The following is a 16,072-nucleotide window of genomic DNA, read 5'->3' on the forward strand; positions in this document are numbered from 1 at the left end:
TCCCCGGTCAGCTATGGGATCTTGCTGGCTTTCCTTGGCCGCAAATACGGAACCAAATCATTGCTGTCCCGTGTGATGGAGTATGTAGAGATGTGTAAGTAGCTCCACACACATACCTATGAAATACACACTGTGCTAGGAAATCCTTTATCCGTTCTTGTTCTGCCTAACATGAGAAAATGGGGAAATCATCGAGATTAAAAAAACCCACGTAGTGGGGAATTGCCTAAGTTTGAGGCAAATCAGGTGTGTGGAAAGTTCTGTGGGTCCAGGAGGGGAGGAGCAGATGGTTCTTGTGCAGAAGCGTTTGCCGCAGGAAGCGTGGTCCCTGTTGCAGCCACGCAGCCCTTTGTTCCGGAGCTCAGCACGGCTGGTTTCCGAGTGACTGCGGCGAGGAGTGCAACCCGGATCAGTGGCAGAGGCAGAGTGCAGAACCCCGAGTCCAGGATCTCAGGTGTGATGTCTGAACCCATCCTATATTTAGGAACTGGACTTGCTCGGTGTCAACCCATGCTCAGCTCTTCCCTCTGCTGTAGCCACATCCATGCTGAGCGCAGCTTCCCACTGCCAAGGACTTTTTCTCCTTTAATATAATCAATATTTCATTAGACAACACCCATCCACCTTTCCTGCAGGGAAGATCCCTCACGACAGCGGGAAGGACGCGCTGCTGTGCCTGCCCTGCCAGGTTCCTGCCAGCTCCGAGTCTCCTTTGAGGGCATCGGAGCTCTTGTGCTGCTATGAAGTCTGCGGTGACCTTGCTCTCTTCCCTCCCACGCAGCCGGGGGAGGGATTCGGACCACAACGAGGGGTTTACAGACCTCTGGTAGCTTTGGAGTCACAGGATCACGTGCTGCTGTCCTAATCCAGCTGAACAGGCTGTGTCCTCGCAGCAGGGGGGGAGATAAACGGGCAGCGGCTCTCTTGGAAGCACATTTATTACTTTTTTTAACTTGTAAGTATCCACAGCAGATTTTTTTTTTGCTCTTGATGAGAGCAATTTTACAGCTGATGGGCAGATGGATTTTGGCCCGGATTCAAAAATGAGGCTTTTGTGTATGCCGCTTTAACGAGTTTCTTTGCTTTTACATTAATCTAACTGGTATTATCCCCGTTCCCTGTCGATAGCTCTATAGGAAGGGACGCGCTATGATGAAGTCTGTTAGGAAATGCACTGAGTACAGGTTCTTCTAAAACAGAATACGGGAGGGGACGCGCAGAAGAATGTATTTTAGCTCGTAGCCTGTCTTCTGGGAGAAACGTAAGCACAAAGTATTGCAATGGATCAACGTAAGACATTTAGAGTTAGTATTTAACTGTTGGTGTAGATTCGGTGTGGAAGCAACTCAATATTTCTTCTCTCATCTGTTCTGAGCAGCCGTTTGCAGTTTGTCACTGGCTGATGGAGCATCATAAAGTGCGAAGCGTATACACTAGTATTAACTCATTAACACTTGTAAACTTGTAAAGCCAAACGTACCGAGCTGAAGTCTTTAATCTGTTTTTTTTTTTTTTATAGCTGATGGCATTAAACATGGTAAACGTTCATATTATCAATAAAGGATTTTATTTTTAAGGCGTGGAGATTGCTAAAGGAGGTGTGTGGCATCGGGACCGGGTGTGGATGGAGGTTGTGGGGCAGGAACAGGTGACAGTCCATATTCCGAGGGAGCTGCTGCTTTCATTGGTGCTCTGAAACACCAGAAGAGAGCCGGTTTTCATGGAGCACAGCAGGTTCCCAGCAGTTGTGGCTGCTGTCACCTGTCCCACTCCCCCTCTGGAAGGGGTGGGAGGTGCTGCCCTGTCCTCTGGCACAGCTTTCGTGGGAACAATACGGTTTTGGAGTGGAAACGGTTTTCCTAGAGCACCTTTTCGCCACGATGCTGTGATATTGAACCAATAATACTTTGGGGGTATAGTAAACACTGGGTTTGGGGGAAGGAGGGAAATATATTTTCAAACAGGAGACAGGATCTCACATGGGAATCCCCTCGGCAGCAGCGTTCCAGGGCTCGATCGTGTCGCGGGATACAGTTGAGTATACCAGTCCAGCGAGGGCACTGCCCACGGGATGCAGTGTGTCCGTGCGAGGAACCGTCGGCTGTTCCCTGCAGAGCTGGAAGCTGCTCCAGGTGCTCCCAGCGCAGCCGCAGGGTAGAGTCGAGAGCGGTTTTGTCTCCCTGGTGTGTACCTCAGCAGCGACTTGATTTTCTTATCTTTACATCGGTTGAGTTGAACAGGTTTTGCAACAAGCAGCTCTTTGTCCTTCTTGTCAGGCTCGGGGATGTTTTGGAGCAGCACCATGTGGGTGATGGTGCCTGGGAGCAGCAGCCACCCAACAGCCGCTGTGCCCATCGCTTCCACCGGCGCCGAAGCCGCAGAGCCCTGCCCAGACAGGAACTGGAACTGGTCTGTCTCGGCCACAGCCCTACTTGCTTTTTATAGCAACAGAGGTGGAAGGTCCTTACCCAAGTCTGGAATGCCTACAAACCCTTTGATAAACACCACCGTGCTCCGTCTCTCCGATAAGTGTGCTGTGAGCAAGGGTGTTAATCCCAACTCCAGCCATGGGGGAGTCTTAAACCCAGTTCCAGTGCCCTGAGCTGAGCCCAGCGCCGCGTCCGTGCTCGCAGACGCCTTCTGTGCAGGAAAGAGTGAGTCAGTGCCTCGTGCACAAGGCACCCATTCATCCCTTCCGCTGGAGATGGACCACACCAGCTCTGCTGTGCACTGGGCAGGGCAGGAGAGCAGTGGCCACAGGGGTTTCTGACACCTTCACGCAGCTCAGGAGGCTCCTGGGGACACAGTTGTTGCCACAGTGCGATGTGCAAAGCGGTCCCTGCAGTTTGCCAGGCTGTGGCTGCCCAGAGAATGGTTTGGGTTGGAAGGGACCTCAAAGCCCATCCAGTTCCACCCCTGCCATGGGCAGGGACACCTCCCACTGGATCAGGGGCTCCAATCCCCATCCAACCTGGCCTGGAACCCCTCCAGGGATGGGGCAGCCACCACTGCTCTGGGCAACCTGTTCCAGGGCCTCCCCCCCGCAAGATCTCATCTCAGTCTCCCCTCTTTCATAGAGCCCTCATGGGACCCCTTTAGGGCCTTTTAGGACACCTCTTGGACTTGAAGGACCCATTTCAAGACCCTCAGGACCCCTCTAGGACCATCTGGACCCCTCAAGAGACCCCCCAGGACCTTTCTAAAGGCCCCCAGACCTATCTAGAGCACCCCAATACCCATCTAGGGCCTTCAGGACCCTTTTAGGGACTCCCAGCACATTCTAGAAACCCCTAGAAGCCTTTTAGGACCCCCCAGGACCCCTTGAGACCCCCCTGGGATCCCTTTAGGGCCTTTTAAGACCACTCTTGGACCCACTGGACACCTCTTGGACCCTCTGCACCCATCTAGAGTACTATGGGACCCTTTGAAGGCCTCCCAGGACTCCTCTAAGAACCTCAGGACCTTTCTAGAGCCTTCTAGAATCCCTTGGCACATAATTAAGGCCTTCTAGGACCACTTTAGGACACTCGGGACCCCTCCAGAGGTCCCTGGATCTTTTTTAATGCCTTCCATGACCATTTTAAGTCTCCCGGGTCCCGTTTAGAGGCCCTGGGACCCCTTTAAAGCCTCCCAGGACCTCTCTAAAACTCCCAGGACCCCTCTAGAGCATCTTGGGACTTAAATAAGGCCTTCCAGAACCCAGCTAGTACCTCCAGGATCCCTCTAGAACCCATCTAGTACCTCCAGGATCCCTCTAGAGGCCCCTGGAGCCCCTCGGATCATCTCCATGGACTCCTCCGGACCCGTTCCAACAGCTCCATGTCCTCCCTGTGCTGAGAACTCCAGAACTGGACCGAGAACTCGAGGTGAGGTCTCATCAGAGCAGAGCAGAGGGGCAGAATCCCCTCCCTCTCTGCTGCCCACGCTGCTCCCCCAGTCCCTTCTCCCCAGCGCTCCCAGTCCCTTCTCCCCAGCGCTCCCAGTCCCTTCTCCCCAGTGCTCCCAGTCCCTTCTCCCCAGCCCGGGGCGTTCGTTCCCGCAGCGCACAGGCTGCAGGGCAGCCCGCGGCCACAGGAGGGCGCCGTTTGCACAGGAACCGCCCGGGAACGGGGCGAGGGAGCCTGACCAGGACATCCCATCCCAGAGCATCCTATCCCAGAGCATCCCATCATAGGGACTACCTTCACACAGCATCCCATCCCAGAGTATCCCAGCATAGGGCACACCTTCACAGAGCATCCCATCCCAGAGCATCCCAGCATAGGGCACACCTTCACAGAGCATCCCATCCCAGAGCATCCCATCCCAGGGCACACCATCACAGAGCATCCCAAGAGAATCCCATAGCAGAGCATCCTCATCCCAGAGCATCCCATCACAGGGCATCCTATAACAGGGCATCCCCAGAGCATCCCATCCCAGAGCATCCCATAAGAGAGCATCCCATAAGAGAGCATCCCATCACAGGGCACCCCATCACAGAGCATCCCATAACAGAGCATCCCATCTTAGAGCATCCCCAGAGCATCCCATCACAGAGCATCTCCATCACAGGGCACCCCATAATAGAGCATCCCCATCACAGAGCATCCCTAGGGCACCCCATCACAGGGCATCCCATAACAGGGCATCCCACCACAGGGCACCCCATAACAGAGCATCTCATAACGGAGCATCCCAATCACAGAGCATCCCATAACAAAGCATCCCCAGGGCACCCCATCGCAGGGTACCCCACAGCGGAGCATCCCATCAAAGAGCACCCTCAGAGCACCCCCATCACAGGGCATGCTGCCACCAAAGAGTATCTCCATCACAGGGCACCCCAGAATAGAGCATCCTCAGAGCACCCCATGACAGAGCAGCCCATCACGGAGCGTCCCCGTCACAGAGCACCCCAGAACAGAGCACCCCTCATTGCTAGATGCCCCACATCTCAAGGCGCACACCAGAACACCCTCCCCATCACAGGGCACCCTCATCCCTGGGCACCCCGTGGCAGGGGACCTCACATTGCAGGGGAGAAACCCACCAGGGGACAAGGATGCTGATGAGAGCACGGCCGGTGTGAGCATCCCCCGGGAAGCTGGGCTGTCCCCCCGCCACCGTGACCCACAGTTCTGCTGGGAGAAAGCTTTTCCTTCAGGATGCGTTCATCCTGCACCATCGTCTTCGGGCCACGGTGCCTGCGGACACCTTTTGTTTGCACAATCCAACCCGCAAGCCAGACCTGGCTCTCTCCCTCCGGCAGCGCGCACGCAGCCAAGGAAGGCTTCAAGCGCTGAGTGTTGTTGTGAAAAGTTTTCATGCTGCAGGTTTAGCACAAGCAAACATGCCAAGAGGCTGAGGTCTGCTCACCCCGCTCGCCAGCCCTGCTATTTCAGCCTCAGCCACCGCTGCTGATAACCCCTGGGCGCCGTCCAGGCGCCTCGTCACCCGCCAGCCCGGAGCAACAACCCACCCCGGAGCAGCAGGGTAAGGGCTCCAGGGAAATCGGTCTCAATCATCTCTTGGGGTGAGGATAGAGAACGTGTTTGAAACCCAAATGCCACATTCCAGGCACAAATGGTGTTCCCAGGGCTCGGTACTGGGGCTGGTTCTGTTTAACGTCGTTATCCAGGGAATTGAGTGTTCCTTTACTGAGTTTGCGGGTGGCACCAAGCTGGGTGGGAGTATTGATCTGCTGGAGGGCTATCTGGGAGCCACAGCTGTCCCTCACCTTGATTTGGGCCAAGCAGAGGCATTTAATGCAGGCAGCATGGTGGGAAAATCATGGAGTTGTTAAGGTTGGAAAAGACCTCATCCAGTCTAACTGTCAACGCAATACCGACGCATCTACTAAACCATGTCCTGAAGCTCTGCATCTACATATGTTTAGAACCCCACCAGGGATGGAGGCTCCACCAGCACCCTGGGCAGCCTCTGCCGGGTATTCACCACTCTTTCAGTAAAGAAATTGTTCCTAATATCCAGTCTGGCGCAGCTTGAGGCCATCCTCTCATCCTATCACTTGTCACTTGGGAGAAGAGACCAACACCAATGTCACTACAACTTCCTTTTAGGTAGTTGTGGAGAGGAATAACGTCACCCCTCAGCCTCTCCTCCTCCTGATTAAACCATCCCAGTTCCCCCAGTCGCTCCTCACAAACAGAAGCAAGGCCTGGCCACGAGTGAGTGGGGGCCAGGGCTGGATCCCAGGGTGGGTTTCTGGGAGCCCCTTGGCGTGCAACCTGCCCAGACCCTGCCAAGCCTCCCAAAAGCACGACTCGGGAGCATCCTCATCCTCCTTGGCCAGCACAGAGCCTGGCGCTGCCACAGCTGCCTCTCGTCTGCAGGAGCCTCTCGGGCAGCGCAGCCTCACCAGGTCATTAATCTTTTGTCACGAAGGAAGAGGGAGAACCAGCAATTAATAACCCCCCGGCTAAGGCGGTAACACAGCCCTGCGGTCGCCGCCGTGCGCATCGCCCTTGCACCGGCTGCGACTCGGGATGTGCCGAGCGCCGGGCACGGGCGCAGTGCAGATGTTATTGTAGGGGCTGCGTGCGGGGACCGAGGTCAGAGCTGGTTGACGAGGAGGAATCGCCGCCGGGAGGATGTTTGTTTTTGTAGCAGCTGGATGTGTCTCGGGAAGGGATGGGAACGTCTCCTGTCACTCGTGGGCCGGGAGGAGGCTGGCAGGGCAGGGATAAAGCTCCTGACAAGTTTGGACTAGCAGGCGAGTTGATTAGCTGAGAGATGAAAATTCACAGCTCTGCTCTCGCAGGGGCCGCGAGCTGCTGGAGATGTGTTTATGTGAGGGGAAAGCGCTGCCCCACCGCCGGCGCTCAGCACGAGGAGATGGGCAAAGCGCCTTGGGTCAGGAACGGGTCCGTGGTGCAAGGACCTGGCTCTGCCACAAACCGTGGTTTTGTGGGGGCAGCGGGAATGAGGGGGCCCAGGGTAGGGTTATGGGGTGGTACTATCACAACTTCACAACCGTAGGAGCAGGTCATTGCTGGCTGGGCAGGCAGCATCACGAAGGCTTGGATGTGGAAAGGGACAACTCTCCATGGCCAACTCTCCATGGCCAACTATCCACAAGAACAACTGTCCATGAGGAATCATTAGAGTTCGGTTTAGGGTTAGAGGTGTCCTAGGTAGACTTGTCTCCATGGAGAGTTGTCCCACGAAGAACTGGCCCCGAGAGTTGTCCTAGACCCATATGTTTGTGTCGCATGTCCTGCCATGATCGTTGGGACCTGGACACCCTGCGCTGCATCAGATGTTAATTTGCAGCAAGGGGTGGAGAAGAAGCCCAGCACGGTGAGAGTGCAGGCAGGGCTGTGTCTGATGGTGCAGATTACGCCGTGAGAGACAGATATAAACACGTACAGCTGGAGGCAGAATGAATCGATGCAGTACCTTATAGAATTGTCTTGAAAATAAGGTAATGACTGGCTCTTGGAATGCTTTGATCTTATCAGAAAGACAAGGAATACACTAATGGCTTTAATTAGACTTCGAGGATGAAATGATTTTGGCCTCCCGGCTGAGCTGGGTTCTGGGATTGACCACTGGTGGGGATGGAAAGGCTTTAATTAGATTTAGGCTCTTTGATACCCACAACGGTGTCTGGATGGGTGATATAGACTCACTGTCGTGCTGGGGCTTGGGGCCGGTGCCTGGGTGTTTAGGAACCTATTTTCACCCTACTTTCCCATTTGTGCTTGAGCTCTACAGGATCTGCTGGTTTTATTTATTAACTTCTAAAGAAAAGTGGAAAACGAGTTGTCAGAAAGCAACGGAGAGCTGGTAGCTGTTTAATTTCCCAAGAGCGGAGCGGTGGCAGCTGCCAGGTAAGCAGCGGCGGGTTCTCACAGCTCCATTATCTCATGCGATGGCTACAGGGAGAGCAATGGCAAGGCTTCTTATCTCTCTAGGAACTTAGCTTCGCCTTGTGCCCCAGAACACATAGAATAAGTGGTATTTAATGGTCTGACTCAGTGCTGTGAGTCACAGTTGCTCATCGCCCGCGCTCCGGTCCAGGCTGTGCAGTGCTGGGTGGGGAGGCAGCCGGGGGGCTCTGCCCCACGCTCCCAGGGATGGGATCAGCAAGGATGTCACGGCTTTCGTGAGGTTCTGCCTCCTCCTCCACAGTGGGGCTAAGCCCTGGAGTGTTCCCAAAGGGCCCTACGCCCGTGTCCCTCGGGGTTTGGGGGGCAGGCAGTGTTCCCAAGCCACACCTGGCTTTCCCTACCCATATTGGCCGGTTTTGGGGGCAGCGGCAGCCCAGATGCTGAAGCTGAACACACAGCAGTCGCTCTCCTGAGGCTGTGTTTATGTCTTCCCCATTGTAACTAGGGATTTGGGTTATTTGGGTAGGTTGACATTAGCTATCATGTTTCCCTTATGTTAATTTGTTGGGCTTAGATGAGCTCCCGAAATGGATTTAATAACAAGAGCTGCTGCCAACGAAAGTGCAACCTTGTTCAACAGTTACTGTACAGCCAAATAGTTCTGACGCCAAGCCTTCAGGCGTGGCGTGAGCTCCTTGTAAGTAGCTGAGGTTCTGTGTAAGTACAGGCGAGAGCACGGCGAGGTCAGCGCTTGCCCTGCAGGAGTGGCCGGGGGCAGCTCCCCGCTCTGTCGGGGCATGAGCCACCCTGGAGCATCGTGACGGTGCTGGGAACGGGGAAAACAGCAGCAGCTCAGCCTCACAGCTGATATTTGGTGATTCTGACCCAAACGGTGGGGCCACAGCAGCAACCCCAGCGAGCAAAGCTGAGCCCCCTGCTTTCCAATGTCCCAAATGATGCCCATCCTGTATCCCCCATCCCTAGTGATGCCCATCCTGTATCCCATACCCCCAGCGATGTATCCCCCATCCTGTATCCCCCATCCCAAGCAATGCCCACCCTGTATCCCTAACCCCACCCTGTATCCCACATCCCCAGTGATGCCCATCCTGTATCCCACACCCCCAGCGATGTATCCCCCATCCTGTATCCCACACCCCCAGCGATGTATCCCCCATCCTGTATCCCCCTTCCCAAGCAATGCCCACCCTGTATCCCACATCCCCTGTGATGCCCATCCTGTATCCCACACCCCCAGCAATGTATTCCCCGTCCTGTATCCCCCATCCCCAGTGATGACCACCCTATATCCCCAACCCCACCCTGTATCCCCCATCCCCAGCGATGCCCATCCTGTATCCCCCAACGCAACCCTGTTTCCCACATCTCCAGCCATGCCCATCCTGTATCCTCCATCCCCAGTGATGCCCATTCTGTATCCCACATCCCCACCCTGTTTCCCACATCCCCAGTGATGCCCATTCTGTATCCCACATCCCCATCCTGTATCCTCCATCCCCAGTGATGCCCATTCTGTATCCCACATCCCCATCCTGTATCCTCCATCCCCAGTGATGCCCATTCTGTATCCCACATCCCCATCCTGTATCCTCCATCCCCAGTGATGCCCATCCTGTATCCCACATTCCCACCCTGTTTCCCACATCCCCAGCGATGCCCATCCTGTATCCTCCATCCCCAATGATGCCCATTGTGTATCCCACATCCCCAGCGATGCCTATCCTGCATCCCCCATCCCAGAGGGGTGACCCCGCACTAGTAAGTCCGCTCCCAGGGCTGTGGGGCCAGACCCTGCCAGCTCCTCCAGCCTGGAGGAGAGGAGGATGAGGAGCTGTAAGTGGATGAAGGACAGCCCCCCGATCCCATCCTGCTGGACCACCCCACCGCGGTGCTCCAGGTTGTGACAAATCACTCGTGTGTGTGCAGAAAGCTCTTCGCCGCGGCGCAAACACACACATGCTTGGTAACACAATCTCTTAAAAGCAAAATCCCAGAAATTCCTTTTTCTTCATGGAAAATGTTGCCTGGGGGAGAAGCTCATAATGAAGGATGAAAGCTTAATCCTTGAGGTAGAGCAGGGCCGAGGGGGGGGAAGAGTATAAACATGACAGTTGTTGCTCAGCGAGTTGGAACGAAAAAGGTGAAGGGATAAAAGTTGGGGCTGGGCAGGACGGCGTGGGGTCCGGCTGCGGGGAGCACGGCAGCACCTCCTCCCCGGCTGTGCCACAGCTCTCCTTGCAGCGTTGGCTGTGACAAAGGGTTGTCCTGGCAGTTTAAGACACAGAAAATGTTGTTGCATTCTGGTAGGTGAGGATGTGGGGAGAGTCAATTCCGCTCCATACCTATGTAATTCACTGGCAGGGACAGCCCAGAGTTACCGAGCATCAGCAGCAGCAATGCTGGGAAGGGGCTTTAATCAAGATCTGTCTTTGACCGTCATAAAATAAAACACAACGTGTCTACAGGTTGATCTTTCATGTCTTCTGGGCCACCCATCGGTGTGGATGGACTGCCCAGGACAGCATGGACATTCCCGAGTGCTGGACGGACACTGGCCCTGCAATGGAGCAGCGTCCTCACCATCCCCGACATCCTGGGTCGGGGAGGCACACGTTGTCCCCAGACCCTGTTGTCAAGTGGTTTTCTGCAGCGCTGAGAGTTCTGATGACAGAGAGACTGACCCAACGAGCCCAAGGAAGGCAAACAGGGAGAGATCAGAGGGGAAAGAAGCTTAGAAAAATGCATTGAAGGAAGCAGCTTCTCGACACCTCCCCGCAGTCCTCTGCTCTAACCAGTCCACTTTAAAGCCAGAGAAAATCTATTTAAATCAAAGGTAACCCCCTGCCGCAGCGCTGCTCTGGTTAAGCCGAACCTCCTTGCTGGTGGCAGCAGGAACCATGGCTCAACGCTGACCCGGGGCAGCAGCTGCATGAGAACACAATATGCAGATGGAGACCGAGGCCATGGTAGCCTTGCATGGGTGGTCATACTCAGGGCAGTGGAAGGAGTCAGGCTGACGGTTTGGGGCAGAAATGGGCATTCTTGGTGGCTCCTCGCTGGACTCAGCTCCCCAGCACTCTGGGCACCCCGCGTCCCATCCCGAAGCTGTGCATGAGCTGCAGGTGCCATGCAGCGGAGACATCAGACGTGGCAGAGCCCATCCCAGGCTGATGTTGGTCTTATTTTCCAGGTGTTCGCATGGGCCTCTGCAGCAAAACATGCATCCCTGCAGCACCGGCACTCGCTCTGCCCCAGCACCCGCTGCAGCCCACACACAGGACCTCAGAGCCCCTGCACGCCCAGCCCAGCACGTTGTCCAGACGGATGAGGTTTGCCCTGGGCTCCCCTCGGGCACGGGAGGTGCTGGATCCTCACCATCCCTTGGTGTGGGAGGAATTTCCCTGGGGTGGCCACTGATGTGACCACCCTGCAGCACCTCCCCACCCACTCAGCATCACCGCGCGCTGGGCTGATGCAGTCAGAGAGGCAGAAACTGGGTTTGGCGGTAACCTGACACGCTGCAGGTGTCCTGCGAGCCCGGCCACGACAGCCTGGACCTTCTGTGCCGCTGGTGAGTGACTGTGATGCCAAGGGGACACCGCTGCCCTCCTGGCTGCACCGCAGGGTGCTGTGCCGTCTCTCCTCTGCTCCAGGGCACCTGCAGCGCTGCGCAGCATCAGGCCAGCTGACAGCTTGGCCGGGATGCCAGCGCAGCTCCCGGGTCTGGCTCGCTCCGCATCCCGGAGTTCTACACATCCTCACCGTGGGTGCCTGCCCATCGATGCCACCGGGGTTCCCCTCCTGCCTGTGGGTTTGCTCTTCCCAGCTGCCTCTCTCACTGCAGAATATGGTCCCCGTAGCGTGCTCGCCACGGTGGCTTTTGGGAGATGGGAGTGCTGGGTGCCAACTCCCTGGGTGCCAGGATGCCACGGTGATGGGCAGTGAGGGCTGCCACTGGGCTCCTCACCAATCTCAGCCCCCCCAGTTCCCAAGACAAAACTCTCCCCAGTCTATGAAAGAGGATTTTTGCAGCCAAGCAGTTCCTCCCTGACTTTTGGAAGTGGTGCACTTGTTCCCTGCATCCCTAAGCCTTCAGCATCCAGTCCGAGAGGGACAAACAAACCAAGTCCAAGAGGGACAAACAAACCAAGTCCAAGAGGGACAAACACACCAACTCTTGTGTCTTTTCCATTAGGAATAGGAGCGACGGAGGTGGGTTACACTCTCCAGAGCCCAACCTGCTCTGCCTTTGCTCACCGTGCAGCAACGCCGTTTTCAGACCTGGATTCCAACCCTCTCCTCTCTCGAGGCTGTGAAGATGTATTTCCTCCTGTGCCATTTCTCCTCCTGGCAGGCAAGCTCCCAGGTGGGTCTGGAAAATGTCAAAGTGGGAAATAAAGTTGTTCACTGCAAGAGAAAAAAAAAAAGAAAGAAAGAGATGAAAAAGGGGAAAACGGAATCACAAGCAGAGCGGTGTTAGCCCTGCCAGGAGCTGCCGGAGCACGGGCAGGAGTGGGTGCTTCATGGGGCAGCATGAGAACCATGGTACCATGCACCATGCTGTCTGCGCAGCCTGGGAGGGAGCGGGAGCACCAGCCAGACCCCTCCTGCCCAGGAAATTGGTTTCCCAGAGAAAATTAGATGTTGACAAAACAACGCTTTTTTTTTTTTTTCACCCAAACAAGCTTGCTCTTCATGGAAAATATTTGTATTCACTATTTCGCCCTTCACGCAAGCAGCTGGGAGGGAGCAGCCGTGCAGGAGCAGCCCCGATCCGGCAGGAGGAACCCCAGGCACCGAGCCCCCATGGAGCCTGAGAAAACCACCCCATCCTACCAGTTCCTTGGTGAAATAATGTCCATCTGCAACCAAAGAGGTGAAGTGGTTTTCGCCAGGGCTGTCGGAGCTCACTGAGCCGCTGATCCCGGTGCGCCGGGGTGGCGTTTGCTGCCTGCGTGGTGGGTGTTGCAGGGACCCTGTGCTTCGGGCTCCTCGCTGTGTGTGCTCTTCACATTGGCAAAGTGGAGCTGCCAGGAGAAGGACCCCAATCCTGACGCTCCTGCTGACACCACACTTATTCCAGCCTGACATGAGGCCAGGGCTGCCCATGCAGCATCACCTCCAGGGATGCTGAGGGATGCAGAGGAGGGCTGTGCCGTCTCCAGAACTCTACAAAGGGGGAAAAACCCCAACCTAAAAACCCCAACCTGAGCTCTCTGGCAGGAATTTGCTGCACGCTTTAAGGAGCACAAACCACAGGCAGGTGGGATCGCGGTGAGAAGCGTAGGGGATGGGATGCTCCACACTGCCCTCAGCCTGGGCAACACCTCCTTGCGTCCAACCAGGTGGTGGCACACGGCGATGGGAGCCACACGTGCCGTGGTGGGAGCCACACGCACAGCAATGGGAGATGCGTACGCGGCAGGAGGAGCCACGCACGCAGTGGCAGGAGGACTCACAGCAGCAGGAGCCACGTATGCAGCGGCAAAAGCCACATATGCAGCGGCAAAAGCCACATATGCAGCAGTGAAAGCCACATGTGCGGCGATGGGAGCCACATACACAGCGGTGGGAGCCACGATGGGCAAGAGAGGCTCAACCTGCGCGTGTCGGCACGCCTGAGCTCCTGGGAAAGGCCAGGCTTGCCCGCAGGAGCACCTGGGCTGGGCACAGATGCTGCAGATTAGAAAATGAGAAGCTGGGAGGTTTCTGTTGAAGATATTTTTCCGTTCGTGAGGCCACGGGGTGGAGCGGGCGGAGGGAGGGGGGCAGCGCCTGCAGCAACAACAAAAGGCAGAAGGGGAGGGGAGCAGGAGGGAGAGATTTTTGATTCATACTCAAAAATTACCCAAACTTTATTGCCAAAATGTCTACATTTTTATGTGCTTAAGCACAGTGAGTTATGGAAATCTTAAAACAATGGAATGATCTCCTTCATTGCGCTCGATGCGCTCAAAGCCACCACCCCTCCTAACCCAGTGGAATCTCTTTTTCCATTTTATTGACTTAGAAAAATGCCTCTGCTATCAACACTGTCCGTGCGCATCTCATAAATAGCAGGGTGGGACCCGCGGCTTTCGGTGGGTGTTTTTCATAAGCCCATCTCTGCCCCAACCCTTCCTCCACAAACAATTTTGTGTTTGTTCGGTTGATTTGGCAAATTTTCTATCAGAACTTGCCTGACCAAGAGGGGCTGCAGATTCCTTGAATTGACTCCAAGCCGACAGCTTTCTGGTTCCCCCACTCTCATCTTCGCTCTGTGGGAGATCCTTATGCATCAGTCACATCCTGAGCTTATCAATCCCCTGCAACGCAATGGGAGAGCTTTGCAGGGTGCCTTATGTGCTCGGGCTGGCAGGTAAGGGACAGCAGGGGTCAAAGCCAGGGCCAGCGACCCAGCTCGAGCCCATTCCGCAGTCCTGGACACATGGAATAAAACAAGTCGAGTATTGCTTTAGGTATCTCATATTACTTTGCACTCTGCTCCAGGCAAGTGATGCCCGCGGCCAAAGAGAGGGCTGACAGCAACTCAGGCTCCCAACTGCAAGAAGAGCTTTGGGAGGAATCGAGGCACTGATGGGAAGCCCAAATCCCTTCCTGAATCCCATATTTCCCAGGTGCCGACAGCACAGCCCGGCCACGCTGCCCTGCTCGCTGTGTGAGCCGCAAGGAACCGTCGTCAGCCCTACAAACCAATATGGGTGTTTATGATATTCCCAAGTGCCACTGCGTGAAGATGGTAATTCCCTGACAGGGAATGTTTTCCTTAGTTTTTAAATACAGTCAGAAAGCTGCAAGTGAGGAGGCAGCGGTGGAGCACCAAGCACGGAGCAGAGGAACGCAGAGCATGGACAGTGGAGCGTGGAGCAAGAAGCGATGGAACAGAGAGTATGGACAGTTGAGCATGGAGCAAGAAGCGATGGAGTACAGAGCATGGAGAATGGAGCATGGAGCAAGAAGCAATGGAATACAGAGCATGGAGAATGGAGCATGGAGCAAGAAGCGATGGAACAGAGAGCATGGACAGTGGAGCATGGAGCAATGGAACACGGAGCATGGACAGTGAATCATGGAGCAAGAAGCAATGGAATACAGAGCATGGACAGTGGAGCATGGAGCAAGAAGCAATGGAACACGAAGCATGGACAGTAGAGCAAGAAGCAATGGAACACGGAGCATGGACAGTGGAGCAAGAAGCAATGGAACACGGAGCATGGACAGTGGATCATGGAGCATAGAGCAGTGGAACACGGATGAGCTGAGGAGCTGAGGAGCATAGAGCCTGGTCAGTGGAGTGTGGAGCAACCTCTTGCAGCTCCTTGGCCGAAGCGCCTGCAGCCTCGTGAGCCACCCACAGCTGAACTTCCTGGGAAAGCAGCTTGGATTTGAACAGCTGAAAGTTAAAAGTTGTTGACCTTCTGGATAAAATTTATCCATGCATGTTTCACATCCCCGGGATGAAACCATTGCTTTGTCATTACTTTTTGTGCAGGAAACCTCCTCCGTAGGAGTCGGGCGCTTTGCTGAGGACACTGCAAGCTGCAGTTCGCTGACATTGTGCTAAAAACAAACAAACAAACCTTGAAAGGCAGTGAAGAGCAGCAGCAATCCTCCGAGGAGGAGCATCCAGGAGCAGGGATCAGTCAGGACATCAGCACAGGACACACCACTGGGCTGCAACTGATGCCTCCACAGCTCATAGGGTGTAGGTTCATCATTGGAAAACAGGAATTCAGACTCTGAGGATCTTGTTAATTTATCATCCGACCTCCCAAATCCCTCCTGCCCCATAAGAGAGCTCGTCTCAGCTCCGAGCAGAGCAGAGCAGCCCAGGCTTTCCCGTGGGCGCAACTGCGGGCGATGCTGCCCCAGGTACGGCAGTCGCGGCCTCGCAGCCGCAGCTCTGTGGGTGTTTGCTGCGAGAGCCAGGAAACAAGAGATGGGAAGTTTATAAACACGTCACGGATGGTTTACGGAAAGCGGTTATGAAATGCAATTAAATGTTTTATGAAGTGTCCTGATTGCACTCCTCGGTCACTGTATGATTTTGGCCATAAATCAGAAAACGAGCAGGAAGTGGAGAACCCAAGGGAAGGGGAGGGCCAGGAGGGTGATGGAGCCACAGGGGTGTCGGTGCATTCTCCTCGGCACTCGCTTGTGGGACACCAGTGATTTGGGAAATTCCCAGTCCTGAGAGGGGGGGAATTGCTCCTCAT

The 16,072-nt window shown here is 55.2% G+C and overlaps 1 protein-coding gene across 3 annotated transcripts; it reads right to left on the minus strand.

Annotated features, from left to right (window-relative positions):
• Positions 1 to 11,739: 11,739 nt before the first annotated feature.
• On the minus strand, positions 11,740 to 15,452 carry LOC128854424 (uncharacterized). 3 transcript variants are annotated; one of them, XR_008453510.1, is made up of 3 exons: positions 14,036 to 15,452; positions 12,693 to 13,631; positions 11,740 to 12,228 (listed from the first exon to the last, which is right to left on the minus strand). XR_008453510.1 is itself a non-coding variant. In XM_054087715.1 (2 exons), exons 1-2 carry the CDS (start codon positions 14,104 to 14,106, stop codon positions 12,764 to 12,766), a joined length of 939 nt encoding a protein of 312 aa, XP_053943690.1. In that variant the 5' UTR covers positions 14,107 to 15,452; the 3' UTR covers positions 11,740 to 12,763. The 3 variants fall into 3 exon arrangements, 1 of the variants encoding a protein (XP_053943690.1); XR_008453509.1 differs by having other exon boundaries at positions 11,740 to 12,263; XM_054087715.1 differs by having other exon boundaries at positions 11,740 to 13,631.
• Between the last annotated feature and the right edge of the window lie 620 nt (positions 15,453 to 16,072).

The sequence above is a fragment of the Cuculus canorus genome, chromosome 24, assembly GCF_017976375.1.
Source record: "Cuculus canorus isolate bCucCan1 chromosome 24, bCucCan1.pri, whole genome shotgun sequence".
Taxonomy (NCBI): Eukaryota; Metazoa; Chordata; class Aves; order Cuculiformes; family Cuculidae; genus Cuculus; species Cuculus canorus.

What these genes read in the sequence shown, in the direction of transcription:
- LOC128854424 (XM_054087715.1), bottom strand. Translation starts at nt 14,106, where the DNA reads ATGAGAGTGGGGGAACCAGAAAGCTGTCGGCTTGGAGTCAATTCAAGG. An exon ending in CTGCAGCCCCTCTTGGTCAG is followed by an intron (nt 13,632 to 14,035) that starts GCAAGTTCTGAT and finishes TTGTTGCTGCAG; the next exon opens with GCGCTGCCCCCCTCCCTCCG.